The sequence below is a fragment of the Anomaloglossus baeobatrachus genome (assembly GCF_048569485.1).
Source record: "Anomaloglossus baeobatrachus isolate aAnoBae1 chromosome 2 unlocalized genomic scaffold, aAnoBae1.hap1 SUPER_2_unloc_1, whole genome shotgun sequence".
Lineage (NCBI taxonomy): Eukaryota > Metazoa > Chordata > Amphibia > Anura > Aromobatidae > Anomaloglossus > Anomaloglossus baeobatrachus.
In genome coordinates this window covers 3,152,532-3,177,189 of record NW_027441779.1, presented here as the reverse complement: position 1 = coordinate 3,177,189, position 24,658 = coordinate 3,152,532, and the positions used below count along the sequence as shown (strand labels likewise).

The window sequence follows — 24,658 nt, the reverse complement described above, 5'->3', positions numbered from 1 at the left end:
CAGAAAAGAAGGCAAGGCAGAAGAAAGCATAAGAAGACCCGACCCACAAAGTCCCACCACGATGCTCAAGCCACTGCACCAATTACGTCATTTCTGAAGCTTTGATAAAAGATTTTTCTGCAATGAAGCCTCGGCTCTCTAAACTGAAGGTATGATCTTAATCAGCGTCCTAGTGGCAGTGCCTTTACTTTATATGTGAAAAACCTGCTGGTTGGTTCGCTTTAAACCAGTTAACGACCTATGGAAGAGGGAGGGGGGGGGGTTATAACAACCAGAAATGACACACTATTTTTATGTTCCTGTATGACAGGAAAGGGATCGAGTCTTCTGGAACAAGTTAAGCTGTGATGATGACACCTCCAGTCCAACTGAAAACCCTGCAGAGTCATTGGTAATGTAAGTATGTGCGCATGCGGCCTAATTTAGACCTATATATTCAGCTCCAATTGAGCTTCATATGAAAGGAGTCTTTGGTACAAGGGAGTGCTCCCCCTAGTGACGGCTGTATGCAGCCAGAATTTTTTCTATAGCTTTGTGAAAGGGATGCAGGAAATTAGAACAGTTTTCCACTTGAAGTATAAATATACTGTATATTCATCTATTTGGGTTGTGCCTAAACTATGATATTAATCTGCACACAAGTGAAGTCTGTTAGATATCTAATTTCACAAAGGTAGTGGATGCAACTGGCATAGGAAACCTGTCAGCTGACTCATGTTGCCTGAATCGCACACTTGGGGACAACCTGTCAGAAGAAAGGAGATGGTAATAAGCAGCCGAGGGACCTGCCTTTTCCACTAATCTTCGTAGCTGCTTTTTTCCTGGCGGCTGTTAAAGTATGCATTTTTGGAAACCTGAATAAACCAGAGGACAAAGAGTTAAAGGGAACCTGTCAGGTCAAAAAAGCGTTAAAACCTACAAGCAGTGTTGGGGGAGACCACTAAGAGGGTCTCTCATGGTCGCAGAGGAGGATTCCAGATTAGAACTGCGCAGATGTAAATGAATCAGGAAAAAAGACCACACTGAGACGTATTTCTATCTGGGAGAAGCTCAATGCTCTTCTAACCCGTATACTGTAAAACAATCATAGTTATACAGTTCATTCAGTACATTCGTATTGCTGTTGACCAATTATCTAACTTGATTTCACTTACTCCCTTATTTGGTTAGAGGTCCCTACAAGACCATACTGTCCTTGATAAAGCACTTGAAGATAAGCAAAAGTCTATGAGCCTATCAGCAGCTTGTTACTGACATTCAAGAGACCAATGTAAGCTGGCCTCCTGAATGCCTGCTTTGTTAAATTTAGCATGATTAGTTTCAATAATACATTCCAGGATGTGCACCCTGGTATACATGATAGCATTTAAGCAATGGTTATACAAAGACAGATTATCTTATTATATGGACAATTGATTCATAGCCTGGTCCTTCCCAGCAGGAGCCTGTGTGAGCTATTAACCCCTTCCTACCCATCCCTTTCTTGTAATATTGTGTAATATACATTTTATTACTTATATATTCCCTATGTAAATAGCATAGGTCTCTAGCCCCATGGGCATCATCGCATCGCCTTGTGGGTGTCTACATGCTTTCCATGGTATCACGCTCCTGTGGGCATGATACCATGGTGATGTTGCTAAGGTAAATCCATCAGTTCCTTCAGAATCTCGCGTGTTTACCATTCTCGCCTTCTCATCCTGGTGTTTCCTGGTCGGCTTCTGACGCGCACTGCGAGTCCCCAGCTATTTTATGGCATTTTGGAACTGCTGTGCCCATGCTGCGTTTTTCTTCGGCGCTCCATTGGGAGACCCAGACGATTGGGTGTATAGCTACTGCCTCCGGAGGCCACACAAAGCACTACACCAAAAAGTGTAAGGCCCCTCCCCTTCTGGCTATACACCCCCAGTGGGATCACTGGCTCACCAGTTTTCTGCTTTGTGCGAAGGAGGTCAGACATCCACGCATAGCTCCACTGTTTAGTCAGCAGCAGCTGCTGACTATGTCGGATGGAAGAAAAGTGGGCCCATATGGGGTCCCCAGCATGCTCCCTTCTCACCCCACTTGCGGGTTTGTAAGGTTGAGGTACCCATTGCGGGTACGGAGGCTGGAGCCCACATGCTGTTTTCCTTCCCCATCCCCCCTCAGGGCTCTGGGTGAAGTGGGATCTTACAGGTCTCCAGGCACTGAGACCGGGCTCCATCCACAGACCCAGAGAACCTGCTGGATATGGAGCTGAGTATCGTCAGGGACAGGCCCTGCTACATTAAGGTACTCTGTGTCCCCGGGCAAGCGCGCACACACACACCAGCATTGCTGGGAGTGTTAGTGCGCCGGGGGCAACAGCGCTGAGCGCTCGTGCTATTAGTCACTACAGCTTTGCTGAGTGACTTTATGTATTGGGAACTGCCGCGCCGGCCGTTGCTGGGTGTTTTTTACATTGTGGCGCGGCTGGGACTTGTGGTGCGCCGGGGACTTCCGCGCTGGCCGTGCACATGGACGGCCGCGCTTATTACTCGAGTCCCCGGCTTTGCGGCCTAGTTTTCGTTTCGTTCCCGCCTCCAGCCCTGCCAGTCAGGGGAGAGGCGGGACGCTGTACAGACAGTCAGTGCCGAGGGCTGGAGTCTGCTTTGCATTCTCCAGCCCCCTTCACTGGACACAGTGGGACGCCAGTTTCCCGCTCTTGTCTGGGGCACGCCCACGGCCCGCCCCTCGTCACACGAGCTGGAGAAGGACGCCGGCAGCCATTCCTGCACGCAGTCCGAGCTGGGGAACGGAGACATGCTCTGGGCAACCAACACAGGGCTCTGGCGACCACACACCCGCGTTATAGGCGGGCGGTAAGCAGCACCTGAAGTGCTGACCCCACTAAATACCGAAGTGTCCATTTGTATTTTATGCTTGTATGCTATACACTGCACTGTAGGTCGCTATCTTTGGCTATATGCCCTTCTAGATGGCGAGATAACAGCAGCAAAAACGCAAGAGTGCTAAGGCACAGGTTTTCTAGGCTGCTTGTATTGCATGGCTGAAGTGTTCATTTGTACTTATGCTTGTATGCTATACATTGCACTGTACGGTCGCTACTCTTGGCTATATTCTCCTAGAGGGCTGGACAACAGCAGCAAAAAAGCATGGGTGCCAAGGCACAGGCTTTATAGGCTGCTTGTACTACATGTGCTGAAGTGTTCATTTGTATATATGCTTGTATGCTATACATTGCACTGTACGGTCGCTACTCTGGGCTATATTCTCCTAGATGGCTGGACAACAGCAGCAAAAAAGCAAGGGTGCCAAGGCACAGGCTTTCTATGCTGCTTGTATTGCATGTGCTGAAGTGTTTATGCTTGTATGCTGTACATTGCATAGATGACTAGAATACAGCAGCAAAAAAGCAACACAGGCTTTCTATGCTGCTTTTCCTGCATGTGATACTGTTCCACCGGCAGGTTCCACTGACCCCCATTGTGTGCAATGCACCCCTGTAGCACTTGGTCAGCCGGGGTCTCTACTAGAGGTGGCCAAAGGAACCACCTGTGAACCCTGTCCAGGGACAGGGACGGAGTTGCAGTTTCGGCTGATAGATTGTCATGGGATAGAGACTTTGCAGTCCAGACAGGCCATGGGCAATCTTGATTAATGCTCCCTGGCCACCCTCATTTGGAACATAATCAGTGCTCCGGGGGGGTCCCAGGCATTCCAGGGTGAAGGCTCTGACACGGACGGCAGTCCCAGACAGCCTAAGCTAGCTCGCTGGGTGCGACACTCGGCTTCATCACTGGTCAAGGTCCCAGCAGGACGACTCTCTGTATGATGAGGCAGACGTAGCTGATCAGGGCTTTGGTCCTGACACCGCTCTCAAACCGGATACACCGGATGGTGACGCCATAGTGAATGATCTTATAGCGTCCATCAATGGAATGTTGCATATTTCTCCCTCAGCTCCCCCAGTGGAGGAGTCAGCTTCACAGCAGGAGAAATCCTTTTTCAGTACTCAGGCGTAGATTGAGTACTTTTTCTGACCACGCTGACTTCAGAGACGCAGTTCAGAAACACCACGCTTACCAGATAAACGTTTTCTCCAAACGTATTAAGGATGCACGTTATCCCTTTACCCTGATGTGGTACAGCCCTGGACCCAGGGTCCAAAGGTGGATCCCCCAATCTCCAGGCTTGCGGCTAGATCCATAGTTGCAGTGGAGGATGGGGCTTCACTTAAAGATGCCATTGACAGACAGATAGACCTCCGGTTGAAATCTGTCTGTGCAGCTATCAGCGTGTCGGTTGCTCCGGCATTCGCAGCCGTATGGGCACCCTAACCTTTTTCAGCTGGTCTTGCGCAGCTGGTCTTGAGCACATGTACATCTGTGCCGCAGGTGGTGTCCTTAACCTCGCAATGTCTGCATTGCGACTTACCCTAGTAATGCTGTCCTGGGGGGACAGTCGAGGTTGGTCCTTCCCAGGCTCGGGCAAGTCCCAATTGTCCTCGTCTAGAAGGGCTCAAAAGGCTCAGAGGGGCTCAGATTCCGGCCGGGCTCATTCACGCCCAAGGAGGGCAGCAGGAGGAACCGCTACCAAGGCGATCTCCTCATGTATTTCAGCTCTCTCTCCCCGCATCCGCGGTTGGTGGCAGAATCTCCCGCTTCTGGGTACATTTAGCTGCCACAGGTCACAGACCGGTGGGTGAGAGACATTGTGTCTCACGTGTACAGGATAGAGCTCTGTTCTCGTCCTCCGGCTCGATTCTTCAGAACTCCCCCCCCCCCACCGAGCCGATGCTCTTCTGCAGGCAGAAGGAGTGGTAATCCCTGTTCCTCCAATCTTATTGGGGTGCCAAAAAAAAAAAAAAAAAAGGGGTGGCTTTTTCCGTTCCGTTCTGGACCTAAAACTGCTCACCAAGCACGTGAAGGCCAGGCGGTTCCGGATGTAACCCTCCGCTCCGTCATTGCCTCAATGTCTCAAGGAGATTTCCTAGCATCAATAGACATCAGGATGCTTATCTCCACGTGCCGATTGCTCCAGAGCACCAGCGTTTGCTACGTTTCGTTATTGAAGACGAGCATCTTCAGTGCGTTCCACTGCCCTTCGGTCTGGCGACAGCCCTACGGGTTTTCACCAAGTTGAGGGCAGCAGTGGGAGCAGTCCTGCACTCTCAGGGTCACTCTGTGATCCTTACTGGACGATCCACTTGTCAAGGCACCCTCTCAAGAGGCATGCCGACACAGCCTGAACGTGGCGCTGGAGACTCTCCAGAGTTTCGGGTGGATCATCAACTTTTCAAGGTTACATCGGGCACCGACCCAATCGCTGACATATCTGGGCATGGAGTTTCACACTCCCTCAGCGATAGTGAAGCTTCCGCTGGACAAGCAGCGTTCACTACAGACGGGGGTGCAGTCTCTCCTTCAAGGCCAGTCACACCCCTTAAGACGCCTCATGCAGAGGCAGTCACTTTCGCGCAGTTTCATCTGCGTCCACTTCAATGGGACATGCTTTGCCAATGGGTTGGGGAGTCGACGTCCCTAGAAAGGAACGTTTCCCTTCTCAGACGGTCAAGGACTCTCTCCAGAGGAGTCCATCCTTCAGATCAATGTTCTGGAAATCTGGGCAGTGCATCTTGCCCTGCAAGCCTTCCAGCAGTGGCTGGAAGGAAAACAGATCCGAATTCAGTCGGACAATTCCACAGCGGTGGCAGACATCGCCCACCAAGGCGGAACATGCATCGCCAAGCCTACCAGGCAATCCGGCGGATTCTGATGTGGGTGGGGGACAGAGCATCCACCATATCCGCAGTTCACATCCCGGGCGTAGAAAATTGGGAAGCAGACTTCCTCAGTCGCCTGGGCATGGACGCAGGGGAATGGCCTCTGCACCCAGTATGGTGTCAGGAAATCTGTAGCCGCTGGAGGATGCCGGACGTCGACCTAATGGCGTCTCGGCACAACAACAAGGTCCCGATTTTCATGGCGCGGTCTCACGAGCAAAGAACTCTGGCGGCAGGCGCCCTAGTTCAGGATTGGTCGCAGTTCCAGCTACCCTATGTGTTTCCTACTCTGGCACTGTTGCCCAGAGTGCTACGCAAGCTCAGCTCCGCTTGCCGCCGCGCCATCCTCGTCGTCCCAGACTGACCGAGGAGGTCGTGGTCCCGGATCTGTGGCATCTCACGGTCGGCCAACCGTGGGCACTCTCAGACCGGCCAGACTTACTGTCCCAAGGGCCGTTCTTTCCACTGAATTCTACGGCCCTGATCCGCACTGTGTGGCCATCGAGTCCGAGATCCTAGCGTCTTCAGGATTATCTCAAGACGTCATTGCCACCATGAGACGGGCTAGGAAGCCGACGTCTGCCAAGATCTACCACAAGACGTGGAAGTTATTCTTATCATGGTGCTCTGCTTAGGGAGTGTCTCCCTGGCCATTTCCATTGTCTCCTTTTTCCCCCCTTCCTGCATCTGGATTGGGAAAAGGTTTGTCGCTCGGCTCCCTTAAAGGACAAGTCGCAGCGCTGTCGGTATTCTTTCAGAAGCGCCTAGTACGACTTCCTCAGGTACGCACGTTCCTGCAGGGGGGTTATCACATTGTCCCTCCGTACAAGAGGCCGTCAGACCCATGGGATCTGCACAGGGTATTAATTGCTCTCTAGGAGCCGCCCTTTGAGCCTCTGAGGGTTGTTTTCACTTTCTCGACTTTCACAGAAAGTGGCCTTTCTGGTAGCGGTCACGTCTTTTCGGAGAGTGTCCGAACTAGCAGCGCGGTCATCCAAAGCTCCCTTCCTGGTGTTCACCAAGATAAGGTAGTGCTGCGTCCGATCCCAGAGTTTCTCCCTAAGGTGGTATCCCCTTTTTATCACAATCAGGATATCTCCTTACCTTTCTTTTATCCATTTCATCGATATGTAATGGCTTTGCATTGTTGGATCTGGTGTACAGCACCCAGAATCTACATTCCCGCACGGCGCTCCTGCGCCGCTCGGATGCACTCTTTGTCCTTGTCACTGGTCAGCGCAAGGGATCGCAGGCTGCAACATCCACCCTGGCTCAATGGATCAAGGAACCAATCCTTGAAGCCTACCGTTCTACTGGGCTTCCGGTTCCATCAGGGCTGAAGGCCCATTCTACCAGAGCCGTGGGTGCGTCCTGGGCATTACGGCACCAGGCTACGGCTCAACAGGTGTGCCAGGCAGTCACCTGGTCGAGTCTGCACACGTTCACCAAACATTATCAGGTGCATACCTATGCTTCGGCGGACGCCAGCCTAGGTAGAAGAGTCCTGCAGGCGGCAGTTGCCTCCCCGTAGGGGAAGGCTGTCTTGCAGCTCTAACATGAGGTATTTCTTTACCCACCCAGGGACAGCTTTTGGACGTCCCAATCGTCTGGGTCTCCCAATGGAGCGCCGAAGAAGAAGGGAATTTTGTTACTTACCGTAAATTCCTTTTCTTCTAGCTCCTATTGGGAGACCCAGCACCCGCCCTGTTGTCCTTCGGGATTTTTGGTTGTTTTCGGGTACACATGTTGTTCATGTTGAATGGTTTTCAGTTCTCCGATGTTACTTCGGAGTGAATTTGTTTAAACCAGTTATTGGCTTTCCTCCTTCTTGCTTTTGCACTAAAACTGGTGAGCCAGTGATCCCACTGGGGGTGTATAGCCAGAAGGGGAGGGGCCTTACACTTTTTGGTGTAGTGCTTTGTGTGGCCTCCGGAGGCAGTAGCTATACACCCAATCGTCTGGGTCTCCCAATAGGAGCTAGAAGAAAAGGAATTTACGGTAAGTAACAAAATTCCCTTCTTTTCCCGCAGGGTCCCCATACTTACCTGCCTTGATAGCTGACACCGGAGTCACTTCCACCACTGCAGAGGAGCGCCGTGGAGCCTGGAGCAGGAGGTGGGCGGGGCCTGCACGAGCTCCGGTCATGTGACAGCCAGAGCTAGTTCAGGCCCGCCCACCTTCTCCGGCAATGTGCAGACACTGACCGACACTGCCGGATAGTGAAGTGCTGCGTGATTGAACTCTCCCGTCACTCCAGCGCTTGTTCTGCATTGAGGATGCAGTGCTGAAGCCATGGTACTGTATCATCAATGCAGAATGACCGCAGCACATCCGTAGGACATTCCGCAATACAACCGCAGCATTGAAAAAGACAAAGTGGTGCTGCGGTTTACTGGGAGCCCCTGCAGATATATCCGCAGGACACATTCCCTGTGGGCACATAGCCTAAATAAGAATAGTTGTTCTTACTTTCTTCGGCGCTCCATTGGGAGACCCAGACGATTGGGTGTATAGCACTGCCTCCGGAGGCCACACAAAGCAATTACACTAAAAAGTGTAAGGCCCCTCCCCTTCTGGCTATACACCCCCAGTGGGATCACTGGCTCACCAGTTTTCTGCTTTGTGCGAAGGAGGTCAGACATCCACGCATAGCTCCACTGTTTAGTCAGCAGCAGCTGCTGACTATGTCGGATGGAAGAAAAGAGGGCCCATACTAGGGCCCCCAGCATGCTCCCTTCTCACCCCACTTTATGTCGGCGGTGTTTGTAAGGTTGAGGTACCCATTGCGGGTACGGAGGCTGGAGCCCACATGCTGTTTTCCTTCCCCATCCCCCTGAGGGGCTCTGAGGAAGTGGGATCTTACCGGCCCCCAAGCCCTGAGGCCGGGCTCCATCCACAGACCCATGGAACCTGCTGGATACGGAGCTAGGTACCGTTCAGGGACAAGGCCCTGCGACATTAAGGTACTCTGTGTCCCCGTATGTACAGGCCGCGCACACTCCAGACTTGCTGGGTGTGCTAGTGCGCCGGGGACAGTAGCGCTGGGGTTACAGTCACTACAGTTTTTCTGAGTGACTTTATGTGTTGGGGACTGCCGCGCCGGCCGCCCCTAGAGCGGCGGCGCGGCTGTGACTTGTAGTGCGCCGGGGACTTAGCGACGACCGTGCTTTTACGACGGCGTCGCTTATAAATTTAGTCCCCGGCTTCTGCGGCCTAGCTCCGCTTCGTTCCCGCCCCCGCCCTGTCAATCAGGGCAAGGGAGAGACGCTGTTCGATTCATCAGCGCCGAGGGCTGGAGCCTTATTTACATGCTCCAGCCCTCTCACTGAGCACAGTGGGACGCAGGTTTCCCGCTCTTTGTCTGCACACGCCCAGGGCCCGCCCCTCTCCACAGGACGCCGGCAGCCATTCCTACATGCAGTGTGGCTGGAGAACGGACACAGGCTCTGGGAGACCCAGACAAGGGATTTCTGGCGACCACACACCCGCGTTAAGCGGGCGGTAAGCAGCACTTAAGTGCTGGCCCCACTAGTGCCACAGTGTGATATTTGTGTACTTTTTTCTCTGTACCATATATATATATATATTTTGCACTGTAAGGTCGCTTCTTGGCTGTATACCCCAATTGCTCTGAGGAGACGACAACATGTCATCTGCAAAACGCAAGGGTGCCAAGACACAGGCTGTGAGCGCTGCTTGTGCCGCTTGTGGGGCTGATCTACCGGCAGGTTACAATGACCCCATTGTGTGCAATGTTCGGTCCCTGTGCCACTTCGTCAGCCGGAGTCTATGGTGGTAGTAGCCCAGGCAGAGTCGCCGGTGAACCCTGTCCCGGTGACGGGGACAGAGTTTGCAGTTTTCTTCGGCGCTCTATTGGGAGACCCAGACGATTGGGTGTATAGCACTGCCTCCGGAGGCCACACAAAGCAATTACACTAAAAAGTGTAAGGCCCCTCCCCTTCTGGCTATACACCCCCAGTGGGATCACTGGCTCACCAGTTTTCTGCTTTGTGCGAAGGAGGTCAGACATCCACGCATAGCTCCACTGTTTGTAGTCAGCAGTAGCTGCTGGCTATATCGGATGGAAGAAAAGAGGGCCCATATGGGGCCCCCAGCATGCTCCCTTCTCACCCGCGGTGGTGCTTGTAAGGTTGAGGTACCTATTGCTGGTACAGAGGCTGGAGCCCACATGCTGTTTTCCTTCCACATCCCCTGGAGGGCTCTGTGGAAGTGGGATCTTGCCGGCCCCCAAGCCCTGGGGCCGGGCTCCATCCACAGACCCAGAGAACCTGCTGGATTTGGAGCGGGAGTGCCGTTCAGGGACAAGGCCCTGCAACTTTCAGGTACTCTGTGTCCCCGGCAGGCACGGACACTCTCAAGGCTTGCTGAGCGTTATAGTGCGCCGGGGACAGTAGCGCTGTGCGCTGGGGTTAGGTCACTGCAGCTTTGCTGAGTGACGTTACATGTTGGGAACTACTGCGCCGACCGCTACTGCAGCGGCGGCGCAGCTGCGACTTGTGGTGCGCCGGGGACTTTGCGCCGACCGCGCTTTTACGGCGGCGGCGCTTCTAACTTTAGCCCCCGGCTTCTGCGGCCTAGCGCCGCTTCGTTCCCGCCCCCACCCTGTCAATCAGGGTAGGGGAGAGACGCTGCTCAATTGGCAGCGCCGAGGGCTGGAGCTTTATTTACATGCTCCAGCCCTCTCACTAGGCACAGTGGGAAGCAGGCTTCCCGCTCTTCGTCTGTATACGCCCAGGGCCCGCCCCCCCTCTCCACAAGGACGCCGGCAGCCATTACACATGCGGTCTGGCTGGTGAAAGGCAGCAGGCTCTGGGAGACCCAGACTAAAGGGATTTCGGCGACCACACACCCGCTCCTAAGCGGGCGGTAAGCTGCACTTTAGTGCTGGCCCCACTAGTGCCTCAGTGTTATATTAGTGTACTTTTTTCTTGGTACCATATATATATATAGTTGCACTGTAAGGTCGCTTCTTGGCTGGACACCCTGTACTGCTCTGAGGAGGCAGCAACATGTCATCCGCAAAACGCAAGGGTGCCAAGGCACAGGCTGTGTACACTGTTTGTACTGCATGTGGGGCTAATCTACCAGCAGGCTCCAACGACTCTCATTGTGTGCAATGTTCAGTCCCAGTGGCACTTCGTCAGCCAGAGCCTATGGTGGTAGTGGCCCAGGCAGAGACGCCTGTGAACCCTGCCCCGGTGACGGGGACAGACTTTGCAGTTTTTGCTGATAAAATGTCTGTGACTATGGCAAAAATCCTGGAGACCTTGCAGTCCAGGCCAGTTGCTCAGACCATGGACACTGCTGTGTCTATGCTCTCCGGTCCCCCTCAGTTGGAACTAATCCGTACTTCAGGGGGGTCTCAAGCATCACAGGCTGAAGTCTCTGACTCAGATGACAGTCCCAGGCAGCCTAAGCGAGCTCGCTGGGAAAGACCCTCCACGTCATCACACTGCTCAGGGTCTCAGCGACAAGAGTCTCTCTGTGATGAGACTGAGGACGGTGATCAGGATTCTAATCCTGAGGCCCCTCTCAATCTGGATGCCCCTGATGGTGACGCCATGGTTAATGACCTTATATCGGCAATTAATAGACTGTTGGATATTTCTCCCCCAGCCCCTTCTGCAGAGGAGGCAGCTGCACAGCAGGAGAAGTTCCATTTCCTATATCCCAAGCGTAAATTAAGTGCTTTTTTGGACCACTCTGACTTCAGAGAATCGATCCAGAAACACGACGCTCATCCAGACAAGCGTTTCTCTAAACGTTCTAAGGATACCCGTTATCCTTTTCCCTCTGAGGTGGCCAAACGCTGGACCCAGTGTCCAAAGGTGGATCCCCCAATTTCCAAGCTTGCGGCTAGATCCATAGTCGCAGTAGAGGATGGCGCCTCACTTAAAGATGCCAACGACAGACAGATGGACCTTTGGTTGAAATCTGTCTATGAAGCTATCGGCGCGTCGTTTGCTCCAGCATTCGCGGCCGTGTGGGCACTCCAAGCTATTTCAGCTGGTTTAGCACAGGTGGATGCTTTCATACATCCAGCAGTGCCGCAAGTGGCGTCCCTAACTTCGCAAATGTCTGCGTTTGCGACCTATGCTATCAATGCTGTCCTAGAATCTACGAGCCGTACCGCTATGGCGTCCGCCAATTCTGTGGTTTTGCGCAGAGCCTTGTGGTTAAAGGACTGGAAAGCAGATGCTGGTTCTAAAAAATGCTTAACCAGCTTGCCATTATCTAGAGACAGACTGTTTGGTGAGCCATTGGCTGAAATCATAAAACAGTCCAAGGGTAAGGACTCTTCCTTACCACAGCCCAGAGCAAGTAAACCTCAACAGAAAAAGTGGCAGTCGAGGTTTCGGTCCTTTCGAGGCTCGGGCAAGGCCCAATTCTCCTCGTCCAAAAGGACTCAGAAAGAACAAGGGAGCTCAGATTCCTGGCGGGCTCACTCACGCCCCAGGAAAGCAAATGGAGGAACCGCTTCCAAAGCGGCTACCTCATGACTTTCGGCCTCCTCCCTCCGCATCCTCGGTCGGTGGCAGGCTCTCCCGCTTTTGCGACATTTGGCTGTCACAGGTCAAAGACCGGTGGGTAACAGACATTCTGTCTCGCGGGTACAGAATCGAGTTCAGTTCTCGGCCTCCACTTCGGTTCTTCAGAACCTCCCCACACCCCAACCGAGCAGATGCCCTGCTGCAGGCGGTGGACTCTCTAAGAGCAGAAGGAGTCGTGATCCCTGTCCCCCCTCAGGATCGGGGGCGAGGATTTTACTCCAATCTCTTTGTGGTTCCAAAAAAGGACGGCTCCTTCCGTCCTGTTCTGGACCTAAAACTGCTCAACAAGCATGTGAACGCCAGGCGGTTCCGGATGGAATCCCTCCGCTCAGTCATTGCCTCAATGTCTCAAGGAGATTTCCTAGCATCAATAGACATCAAAGATGCTTATCTCCACGTGCCGATTGCTACAGAGCACCAATGCTTTCTACGCTTCGTGATAGGAGACGACCATCTTCAGTTCGTAGCTCTGCCATTTGGTCTGGCGACAGCCCCTCGGGTGTTCACCAAGATCATGGCGGCAGTGGTAGCAGTCTTGCACTCTCACGGACACTCTGTGATCCCTTACTTGGACGATCTACTGGTCAAGGCACCCTCTCAAGAGGCATGCCAACTCAGCCTGAATGTTGCACTGGAGACTCTCCAGGCGTTCGGGTGGATCATCAACTTCCCAAAGTCAAATCTGTCACCGACCCAATCACTAACGTATCTTGGCATGGAGTTTCATACTCTCTCAGCGATAGTGAAGCTTCCGCTGGACAAGCAGCGGTCTCTACAGACTGGGGTGCAGGCTCTCCTTCAAGGTCAGCCGCACTCCTTAAGACGCCTCATGCACTTCCTCGGGAAGATGGTGGCGGCAATAGAGGCGGTTCCGTTTGCGCAGTTTCATCTGCGTCCACTTCAATGGGACATTCTCCGCCAATGGGACGGGAAGTCAACATCCCTGGACAGGAAAGTCTCCCTTTCCCAGACGGCCAAAGACTCTCTGCAGTGGTGGCTTCTTCCCACCTCATTATCACAGGGAAGATCCTTCCTACCACCGTCTTGGGCGGTGGTCACGACAGACGCGAGTCTGTCAGGGTGGGGAGCAGTCTTTCTCCACCACAGGGCTCAGGGTACGTGGTCTCAGCAGGAGTCCACCCTTCAGATCAATGTTCTGGAAATCAGAGCAGTGTATCTTGCCCTACTAGCCTTCCAGCAGTGGCTGGAAGGAAGGCAGATCCGAATTCAGTCGGACAACTCCACAGCGGTGGCATACATCAACCACCAAGGGGGGACACGCAGTCGGCAAGCCTTCCAGGAAGTCCGGCGGATTCTGATGTGGGTGGAAGCCACAGCCTCCACCATATCCGCAGTTCACATCCCCGGCGTAGAAAACTGGGATGCAGACTTCCTCAGTCGCCAGGGCATGGACGCAGGGGAATGGTCCCTTCACCCAGACGTGTTTCAGGAAATCTGTCGCCGCTGGGGGGTGCCGGACGTCGACCTAATGGCGTCACGGCACAACAACAAGGTCCCAACCTTCATGGCACGGTCTCCCGATCAAAGAGCGCTGGCGGCAGACGCCCTAGTGCAAGATTGGTCGCAGTTCCGGCTCCCTTACGTGTTTCCACCTCTGGCACTCTTGCCCAGAGTGCTACGCAAGATCAGATCCGATTGCAGCCGCGTCATACTTGTCGCCCCAGACTGGCCGAGGAGGGCGTGGTATCCGGATCTGTGGCAGCTCACGGTCGGCCAACCGTGGGCACTCCCAGACCGACCAGACTTACTGTCCCAAGGGCCGTTTTTCCATCGGAATTCTGCGGCCCTGAACCTGACTGTGTGGCCATTGAGTCCTGGATCCTAACGTCTTCAGGATTGTCCCAAGGGGTCGTTGCCACCATGAGACAGGCTAGGAAGCCCACGTCCGCTAAGATCTACCACAGAACGTGGAGGATATTTTTATCCTGGTGCTCTGCTCAGGGAGTGTCTCCCTGGCCATTTGCATTGCCTACCTTTCTTTCTTTCCTGCAATCTGGGTTAGAAAAAGGTTTGTCGCTCGGCTCCCTTAAAGGTCAGGTCTCGGCGCTATCCGTCTTTTTTCAGAGGCGTTTGGCACGCCTTCCTAAGGTGCGCACGTTCCTACAGGGGGTTTGCCATATCGTACCCCCGTACAAGCGGCCGTTAGATCCATGGGATCTGAACAGGGTACTAGTTGCCCTCCAGAAGCCGCCCTTCGAGCCTCTGAAGGAGGTTTCACTTTCTAGACTATCACAGAAAGTGGCTTTTCTGGTAGCGATCACATCTCTTCGGAGAGTGTCTGAGCTGGCAGCACTATCATCCAAGGCTCCCTTCCTGGTCTTCCACCAGGACAAGGTTGTGCTGCGCCCTATTCAGGAGTTTCTCCCGAAGGTGGTATCCTCTTTTCATCTTAATCAGGATATCTCTTTGCCTTCGTTTTGTCCTCATGCAGTTCATCGGTATGAGAAGGATTTACATTTGTTAGATCTGGTGAGAGCACTCAGAATCTACATTTCCCGCACGGCGCCCTTGCGCCGTTCGGATGCACTCTTTGTCCTTGTCGCTGGTAAGCGCAAAGGGTCGCAGGCTTCTAAGGCCACCCTGGCTCGATGGATCAAAGAACCAATTCTTGAAGCCTACCGTTCTGCTGGGCTTCCGGTTCCATCAGGGCTGAAGGCCCATTCTACCAGAGCCGTGGGTGCATCCTGGGCATTACGACACCAGGCTACGGCTCAACAGGTGTGCCAGGCAGCTACCTGGTCGAGTCTGCACACTTTCACCAAACATTATCAGGTGCATACCTATGCTTCGGCGGACGCCAGCCTAGGTAGAAGAGTCCTGCAGGCGGCAGTTGCCTCCCCGTAGGGGAGGGCTGTCTTGCAGCTCTAACATGAGGTATTTCTTTACCCACCCAGGGACAGCTTTTGGACGTCCCAATCGTCTGGGTCTCCCAATAGAGCGCCGAAGAAGGGAATTTTGTTACTTACCGTAAATTCCTTTTCTTCTAGCTCTTATTGGGAGACCCAGCACCCGCCCTGTTGTCCTTCGGGATTGTTGGTTTGTTTGCGGGTACACATGTTGTTCATGTTGAACGGTTTTCAGTTCTCCGATGTTACTTCGGAGTGAATTTGTTTAAACCAGTTATTGGCTTTCCTCCTTCTTGCTTTTGCACTAAAACTGGTGAGCCAGTGATCCCACTGGGGGTGTATAGCCAGAAGGGGAGGGGCCTTACACTTTTTAGTGTAATTGCTTTGTGTGGCCTCCGGAGGCAGTGCTATACACCCAATCGTCTGGGTCTCCCAATAAGAGCTAGAAGAAAAGGAATTTACGGTAAGTAACAAAATTCCCTTCTTTGCTGACAGGATGTCTGTCACTATGACAAAAATCCTAGAGACCTTGCAGGCCAGGCCAGTTACTCAGTCCATGGACACTGCTGCGGCAATGTTTCCCGGTCCCCCTCAGTTGGAGTTAATCCGTGCTTCAAGGGGGTCCCAGGCATCTCAGCCTGACGGCTCTGATTCAGATGACAGTCCCAGGCAGCCTAAGCGTGCTCGCTGGGAGAGACCCTCCGCGTCATCACGCGGTTCAGGGTCTCAGCGAGAAGAGTCTCTACATGATGAGACAGAGGAGGGGGATCAGGAGTCTAATCCTGAAACCGCTCTTAATCTTGATACTCCTGATGGTGACGCCATGGTAAATGACCTTATAGGGGCCATCAATAGTCTATTGGAAATTTCTCCCCCTGCCCCTTCTGCAGAGGAGGCAGCTGCACAGCAGGAGAAGTTCCATTTCAGGTATCCTAAGCCAAAACTGAGTACTTTTCTGGACCACGCTGACTTCAGGGAATCAGTCCAGAAACACCATGCCTACCCAGATAAGCGTTTCTCCAAACGTCTTAAGGATACACGTTATCCCTTTCCCCCTGACGTGGTCAAACGCTGGACCCAGTGTCCAAAGGTGGACCCCCCAATCTCCAGGCTTGCAGCTAGATCCATAGTTGCAGTGGAAGATGGGGCTTCTCTTAAAGATGCCAATGACAGACAGATGGACCTTTGGTTAAAGTCTGTCTATGAAGCTATCGGCGCGTCGTTTGCTCCAGCATTCGCGGCCGTGTGGGCACTCCAAGCTATTTCAGCTGGCCTGGCACAGGTGGACTCTATCATATGTCCTGCAGTGCCGCGAGTAGCGTCCCTAACCTCGCAAATGTCTGCGTTTGCGACTTACGCTATCAACGCTGTCCTGGACTCTACAAGCCGTACCTCAATTGCGTCTGCCAACTCTGTTGTCTTGCGCAGAGCCTTGTGGTTAAAGGAATGGAAAGCGGATTCTGCTTCCAAAAAATGTTTAACCAGCTTGCCACTATCTGTAGATAGACTGTTTGGTGAACAATTGGCTGAAATCATTAAGCAATCCAAGGGTAAGGACTCCTCCTTACCCCAGCCCAGATCAAGCAAACCTCAACAGAGGAAGTGGCAGTCGAGGTTTCGGTCCTTTCGAGGCTCCAGCAAGACCCAATTCTCCTCGTCCAAAGGGACTCAGAAGGAGCAAAGGAGCTCAGATTCCTGGCGGGCTCATTCACGCCCCAAGAAAGCAACCGGAGGAACCGCTTCCAAGGCGGCTGCCTCATGACTTTCGGCCTCATCCCTCCGCATCCTCGGTCGGTGGCAGGCTCTCCCGCTTTTGCGACATTTGGCTGCCACAGGTCAAAGACCGGTGGGTAGCAGACATTTTGTCTCATGGGTACAGGATAGAATTCAGTTCTCGTCCTCCGCCTCGGTTCTTCAGAACCTCCCCACATCCCGACCGAGCAGATGCTCTTCTGCAGGCGGTGGGCTCACTAAAAGCAGAAGGAGTGGTGATCCCGGTTCCTCTGCAGGAACAAGGGCAAGGTTTTTACTCCAATCTCTTCGTGGTTCCAAAAAAGGACGGCTCGTTCCGTCCTGTTCTGGACCTAAAGCTGCTCAACAAGCATGTGAACGCCAGGCGGTTCCGGATGGAATCCCTCCGCTCCGTCATTGCCTCAATGTCTCAAGGAGATTTCCTTGCATCAATAGACATCAAAGATGCTTATCTCCACGTGCCGATTGCTACAGAGCACCAACGTTTTCTACGTTTCGTGATAGGAGACGACCATCTTCAGTTCGTAGCTCTGCCATTTGGTCTGGCAACAGCCCCACGGGTTTTCACCAAGGTCATGGCGGCAGTGGTAGCAGTCTTGCATTCTCAGGGACACTCGGTGATCCCTTACTTGGACGATCTACTTGTCAAAGCACCCTCTCAAGAGGCATGCCAACACAGCCTGAATGTTGCGCTGGAGACTCTCCAGACTTTCGGGTGGATCATCAACTTTTCAAAGTCAAACCTGGCACCGACTCAATCACTAACGTATCTTGGCATGGAGTTTCATACTCTCTCAGCGATAGTGAAGCTTCCGCTGGACAAGCAGCGGTCTCTACAGACAGGGGTGCAGTCTCTCCTTCAGGGTCAGTCGCACCCCTTAAGGCGCCTCATGCACTTCCTAGGGAAGATGGTGGCAGCAATGGAGGCAGTCCCGTTCGCGCAGTTTCATCTGCGTCCACTTCAATGGGACATTCTCCGCCAATGGGACGGGAAGACAACTTCCCTAGACAGGAAAGTCTCCCTTTCTCAGACGGCCAAGGATTCTCTGCTATGGTGGCTTCTTCCCACCTCATTATCGCAGGGAAGATCATTCCTGCCCCCATCCTGGGCAGTGGTCACGACAGACGCGAGTCTGTCAGGGTGGGGAGCAGTTTTTCTCCACCACAGGGCTCAAGGGACGTGGACTCAGCAGGAGTCCACCCTTCAGATCAATGTTCTGGAGATCAGGGCAGTGTATCTTGCCCTATTAGCCTTCCAGCAGTGGCTGGAAGGAAAGCAGATCCGAATTCAGTCGGACAACTCCACAGCGGTGGCATACATCAACCACCAAGGAGGGACACGCAGTCGGCAAGCCTTCCGGGAAGTCAGGCGGATTCTGATGTGGGTAGAGGAAAGAGCATCCACCATATCAGCAGTTCACATCCCGGGCGTAGAAAACTGGGAAGCAGACTTCCTCAGTCGCCAGGGCATGGACGCAGGGGAATGGTCCCTTCACCCGGACGTGTTTCAGGAAATCTGCCGCCGCTGGGGGGTGCCGGACGTCGATCTAATGGCGTCTCGGCACAACAACAAGGTCCCGACCTTCATAGCGCGGTCTCGCGATCAAAGAGCTCTGGCGGCAGACGCCTTAGTGCAAGATTGGTCGCAGTTCCGGCTCCCTTATGTGTTTCCACCTCTGGCACTCTTGCCCAGAGTGTTACGCAAGATCAGATCCGATTGCGGTCGCGTCATACTCGTCGCCCCAGACTGGCCGAGGAGGTCGTGGTACCCGGATCTGTGGCATCTCACGGTCGGCCAACCGTGGGCACTACCAGACCGTCCAGACTTACTGTCCCAAGGGCCGTTTTTCCATCGGAATTCTGCGGCCCTGAACCTGACTGTGTGGCCATTGAGTCCTGGATCCTAGCGTCTTCAGGATTATCCCAAGGGGTCGTGGCCACCATGAGACAGGCTAGGAAGTCCACTTCTGCTAAGATCTACCACAGGACGTGGAAGATTTTCTTATCCTGGTGCTCTGCACAAGGAGTATCTCCCTGGCCATTCGCGTTACCTGTCTTTCTTTCCTTCCTGCAATCTGGGTTGGAAAAGGGCTTGTCGCTCGGCTCCCTTAAAGGGCAAGTCTCGGCACTATCCGTGTTTTTTCAGAAGCGTCTAGCACGACTTTCTCAGGTGCGCACGTTCCTGCAGGGGGTTTGTCATATCGTACCTCCGTACAGGCGGCCGTTAGATCCGTGGGATCTAAACAAGGTCCTTGTTGCTCTCCAGAAGCCGCCCTTCGAGCCTCTGAGGGATGTGTCACTTTCTCGACTCTCACAGAAAGTGGCCTTTCTGGTAGCGGTCACGTCTCTTCGGAGAGTGTCCGAACTAGCAGCGCTGTCATCCAAGGCTCCTTTCCTGGTGTTCCACCAGGACAAGGTAGTGCTGCGCCCCATTCAGGAGTTTCTCCCTAAGGTGGTATCCTCTTTTCATCTTAATCAGGATATCTCCTTGCCTTCCTTTTATCCGCATGCAGTTCATCGGTATGAAAAGGATTTACATTTGTTGGATCTGGTGAGAGCACTCAGAATCTACATTTCCCGCACGGCGCCCCTGCGCCGCTCGGATGCACTCTTTGTCCTTGTCGCTGGTAAGCGCAAAAGGGTCGCAGGCTTCCAAAGCCACCCTGGCTCGATGGATCAAAGAACCAATTCTTGAAGCCTACCGTTCTGCTGGGCTTCCGGTTCCATCAGGGCTGAAGGCCCATTCTACCAGAGCCGTGGGTGCGTCCTGGGCATTACGACACCAGGCTACGGCTCAACAGGTGTGCCAGGCAGCTACCTGGTCGAGTCTGCACACTTTCACCAAACATTATCAGGTGCATACCTATGCTTCGGCGGACGCCAGCCTAGGTAGAAGAGTCCTGCAGGCGGCAGTTGCCTCCCCGTAGGGGAGGGCTGTCTTTGCAGCTCTAACATGAGGTATTTCTTTACCCACCCAGGGACAGCTTTTGGACGTCCCAATCGTCTGGGTCTCCCAATGGAGCGCCGAAGAAGGGAATTTTGTTACTTACTGTAAATTCCTTTTCTTCTAGCTCCTATTGGGAGACCCAGCACCCGCCCTGTTGTCCTTCGGGATTTTTGGTTGTTTTCGGGTACACATGTTGTTCATGTTGAATGGTTTTCAGTTCTCCGATGTTACTTCGGAGTGAATTTGTTTAAACCAGTTATTGGCTTTCCTCCTTCTTGCTTTTGCACTAAAACTGGTGAGCCAGTGATCCCACTGGGGGTGTATAGCCAGAAGGGGAGGGGCCTTACACTTTTTAGTGTAATTGCTTTGTGTGGCCTCCGGAGGCAGTGCTATACACCCAATCGTCTGGGTCTCCCAATAGGAGCTAGAAGAAAAGGAATTTACGGTAAGTAAGAAAATTCCCTTCTTTCATGTACTGTTGCACTTTATTGCAATTTTCAATAAACACTTCTTAATTCAGCATTAACTCTTAGTCCTCTGGTTTCTTCATCATTATCTGAGTTGCTAGTTATCTGGGTGGGGGGGTATCCTTCCATCCTGGTTACACAATTATTTAAGTTGGATGGATAATGGGTATTTAATGTTTGGAAACATACCGGACTGGAATAATGGGTGCCGGACCCTGATTCTCACATCATTAATCAACTGACCAGTTCCTTTTAAATACGCTGTCTACCACAGGAAATCTGTCACCAGCTTTTTGCTCCCCCCCCATCTGAGAGCAGCATAATGTAGGAACAGAGACCCTGATTCCAGCGATGTCACTTACTGAGCTTGTTTGCTGTCATTGTGATAAAATCTGTGTTTTCTCTGCTGCAGATCTATCAGTTATACAGAGCTCATGATTATGCTGGACTATCTGGCAGCACGCCAAGTAGTCCTGTAATGATACTCTCCTGCTGATTAATCAGTGATTTTATCACAACTACACTAAGCAGGTCAGTAAGTGACACATCACTGGAATCAGGATTTATTCCCCTACATTATGCTGCCCTCAGATTAGGTGGCAAAAACCTGTTGACAGTTTACCTTTAAAAATGCATAAGCTATTACTGAGAGGTCAGCAAAATAAGATCGGTGGGGCTCTGCACTCCCTCCATTTGGCTGTTTGCAGGTCTTGTGGTGGCTGCAAGTTAACCCCTTCACGACCAGCCGTTTTTTTTTTTCTTTCCGTTTTTTTCGCCATTCTTTTTCCGAGAGACGTAACTTTATTTTTCAGTCAATATGGTCATGTGAGGGCTCATTTTTTGCGGGACAAGTTGTACTTTTAAATGAAACCATAAGTGTTAGCATATAGTGTAGTGTACTGGAAAACTGCAAAAAAATTCCAAATGCGGAAAAATTGCAAAAAAAAGTGCAATAGCACTATTGTTTTTGAGATTTTATTCACTGTGTTCCTATATGGTAAAACTGATGTGTGGGTGTGATGTCTGAGGTAAGTCAGAGTTCGTAGACACCAAACATGTATAGGTTTACTTTTATATAAGGGGTTAAAAAAAATAATCAGAAGTTTGTCCGAATAAAGTGGCGCACGTTTTACACCATATTCTGTGACCCATAGCGTTCTCATTTTTTGGGCTCTATGGCTCAGTGATGGCTTATTTTTTGTGTCTCAGACTGCCGTTTTTAACGGTACCATTTTCTTTGTCGCTCCATTGGGAGACCCAGACAATTGGGTGTATAGCTTCTGCCTCCGGAGGCCACACAAAGTATTACACTTAAAAGTGTAAGCCCCTCCCCTCTGCCTATACACCCCCCCCGTGCATCACGGGCTCCTCAGTTTTTATGCTTTGTGTTGAAGGAGGCACACTTCCATGCAAGATCCACAATTTAGTCAGCAGCAGCTGCTGTCTATATCGGATGGAAGAAAAGAGGGCCCATAACAGGGCCCCCGGCATGCTCCCTTCTCACCCCACTCTGGTCGGCGGTGCTGTTAAGGTTGAGGTACCCATTGCGGGTACAAAGGCTGGAGCCACATGCTGTTTTCCTTCCCCATCCCTTAGGGGCTCTGGGTGAAGTGGGATCCTAACCGGTCACCATGCTCTGGGACCGGGGCTCCCTCCGCAGCCCCTGGGGGAATCTGCTGGACAGGAGCCGGGTATCATCAGGGACAAGGCCCTGCTACTCTGAGGTACTCTGTGTCCCCTTGGGGACGGCGCATAGAGCGCCTGTGTAATGGATGCTGCAGCAGCTGCTGGGTGTGTTTGTGCGCCGGGACTACCGCGCTGACCGCGCTTGTTTGCCGTCCGCGCTTATAACTATAGTCCCCGGCTTTTGCGGCCTAGTACCGCATACTCCCGCCCCCGGGCCTGCCAGTCAGGGGTAAGGGCGGGACGCTGCACTGGACATCAGCGCTGAGGGCTGGAGCATACTTAGTATCCTCCTCCCCCCTCACTGAGCACCGTGGGGCACCAGATTCCCGCACTTTCTGAGGCACGCCCACGGCTCCCTCCTCCTCTCAGAACGCTGGCAGCCATTCCTATCAGCACTTCTGACGCTGGAGAACTTCAGAGGGGAGACAACACCGAGCTCCACAGCTCTGGGAGGCCCAGGCAGGGAATCTGGTGGTCACACAACCGCTGAGGGCGGTCGGTAAGCCGCACCTGTTACTAGGTGCTGGCCCCCCTGGGTGCCGAAGTGTATATTTATATGCTTATATTGTATACATTTACTCTGTACGGCTGCACTATTTGCATTTGGCTATATACCCTCTCTGATTACGCTAAGAGCAGACAACAGCATGTCGTCCGCAAAAAGCAAGGGTGCCAAGGCACAGGCTTACTTTGCAACCTGTACCTCATGTGCGGCAATGCTACCTGCAGGTTCCACCTACCCTCATTGTGTGCAATGCTCGGCCCCTGTGACACTCACTCAGCCGGAGTCTCAGCCACTGGTGGGACCCTCGGCCCAGGTGGAACCGCCGGCTCCCACTGTCCAGGTGACAGGGACAGAGTTTGCAGTATTTGCTGACAAACTTTGAGTCTATGGATAGATGGTCTGCTAAGATACTAGAAGCTTTGCAGTCCAGACCGGTAACACAGGCCCCGGGCACTGTTGAATCATTGCTCCCAGCCCCCCCTCGCTCGGCACAGCAGAGTGCTCCTGGGTCGACTCATAGGTCCCACGTTGAGGACTCCGACACGGACCGCAGTCCCAGACCGACTAAGCGGGCTCGCTGGGAGCTTCCCTCGACTTCATCACACTGTTCAGGGTCTCAGCATGAGGACTCTCTGGAGGATGAAGCGGAGGTGGCAGATCAGGGCTCTGATCCTGACGCCGCTCTCAACCTTGATACGCCTGAAGGGGACGCCATAGTAAACGACCTTATAGCGTCCATCAATCAGGTGTTAGACCTTTCTCCTCCAGCCCCTCCGATTGAGGAGTCAGCTTCTCAGCAGGAGAAATTCCATTTTAGGTTTCCCAAACGTACACGGAGTGCATTTCTTGATCACTCCGACTTCAGAGATACAGTCCAGAAACACCGAGCTTTTCCAGATAAGCGCTTTACTAAGCGCCTTAATGACACACGTTATCCCTTCCCCCCTGACGTAGTCAAGGGTTGGGCTCAGTGTCCCAAGGTGGATCCTCCAGTCTCCAGACTGGCGGCCAGATCCATAGTTGCAGTGGCAGATGGTGCATCACTCAAGGATGCCACTGACAGGCAGATAGAGCTCCTGCTGAAATCCATCTATGAGGCTATCGGCGCGTCCTTTGCTCCGGCATTTGCAGCCGTATGGGCACTCCAAGCTATCTCAGCTTGTCAGTCCGAGATTAATGCAGTCACACGTGCCGCTACTCCGCAGGTTGTGTCCTTAAGCTCTCAGGCGTCGGCGTTTGCGTCCTACGCCATGAATGCTGTCCTGGACTCTGCGAGCCGTACGGCGGTAGCATCCGCCAATTCAGTGGCAGTCCGCAGGGCCATGTGGCTACGTGAATGGAAGGCAGACTCTGCTTCCAAAAAGTTTTTAACCGGTTTGCCATTTTCTGGCGACCGCCTGTTTGGCGAGCAATTGGATGAAATTAAACAATCCAAGGGAAAGGACTCGTCCTTACCCCAGTCCAAACCAAACAGACCTCATCAACGGAAGGTACAATCGAGGTTTCGGTCCTTTCGGCCATCAGCCAGGTCTCAATTCTCCTCGTCCAACAGGCCACAGAAGGGTCAGAGGAACTCTGATTCATGGCGGTCTAAGTCACGTCCTAAAAAGACCGCCGGAGGAACCGCCCCCAAAGCGGCCTCCTCATGACTTTCGGCCTCCCCAAACCGCATCCTCGGTCGGTGGCAGGCTCTCCCGCTTTTGCGACGCCTGGTTGCCACATGTCCAAGACCGATGGGTGAGAGACATTCTGTCTCACGGTTACAGGATAGAGTTCAGTTCTCGTCCTCCAACTCGTTTCTTCAGAACATCTCCGCCCCCCGAGCGAGCCGAGGCTCTTCTTCAGGCGGTGAGCACTCTGAAGGCAGAAGGAGTGGTTATCCCTGTCCCCCTTCAGCAATGGGGTCACGGTTTTTACTCCAACTTGTTTGTGGTGCCAAAAAAGGACGGATCTTTCCGTCCCGTTCTGGACCTCAAACTGCTCAACAGACACGTGAAAACCAGGCGGTTCCGGATGGAATCTCTCCGCTCCGTCATTGCCTCGATGTCCCAAGGAGACTTCCTAGCATCGATCGACATCAGGGATGCTTATCTCCACG

At 52.9% G+C, this 24,658-nt stretch overlaps 1 protein-coding gene across 1 annotated transcript in view; it reads left to right on the top strand.

Moving 5' to 3' along the window:
• Positions 1-317: 317 nt before the first annotated feature.
• The window catches only part of RNF17 (ring finger protein 17), a 733,334-nt gene continuing 708,993 nt past the window's right edge, over positions 318-24,658 (top strand). The window contains exon 1 of the mRNA XM_075331310.1: positions 318-396. Coding sequence (XP_075187425.1) covers positions 395-396 — 2 coding nt within the window. The 5' untranslated portion in view covers positions 318-394. The remainder of the gene's footprint in view (positions 397-24,658) is intronic.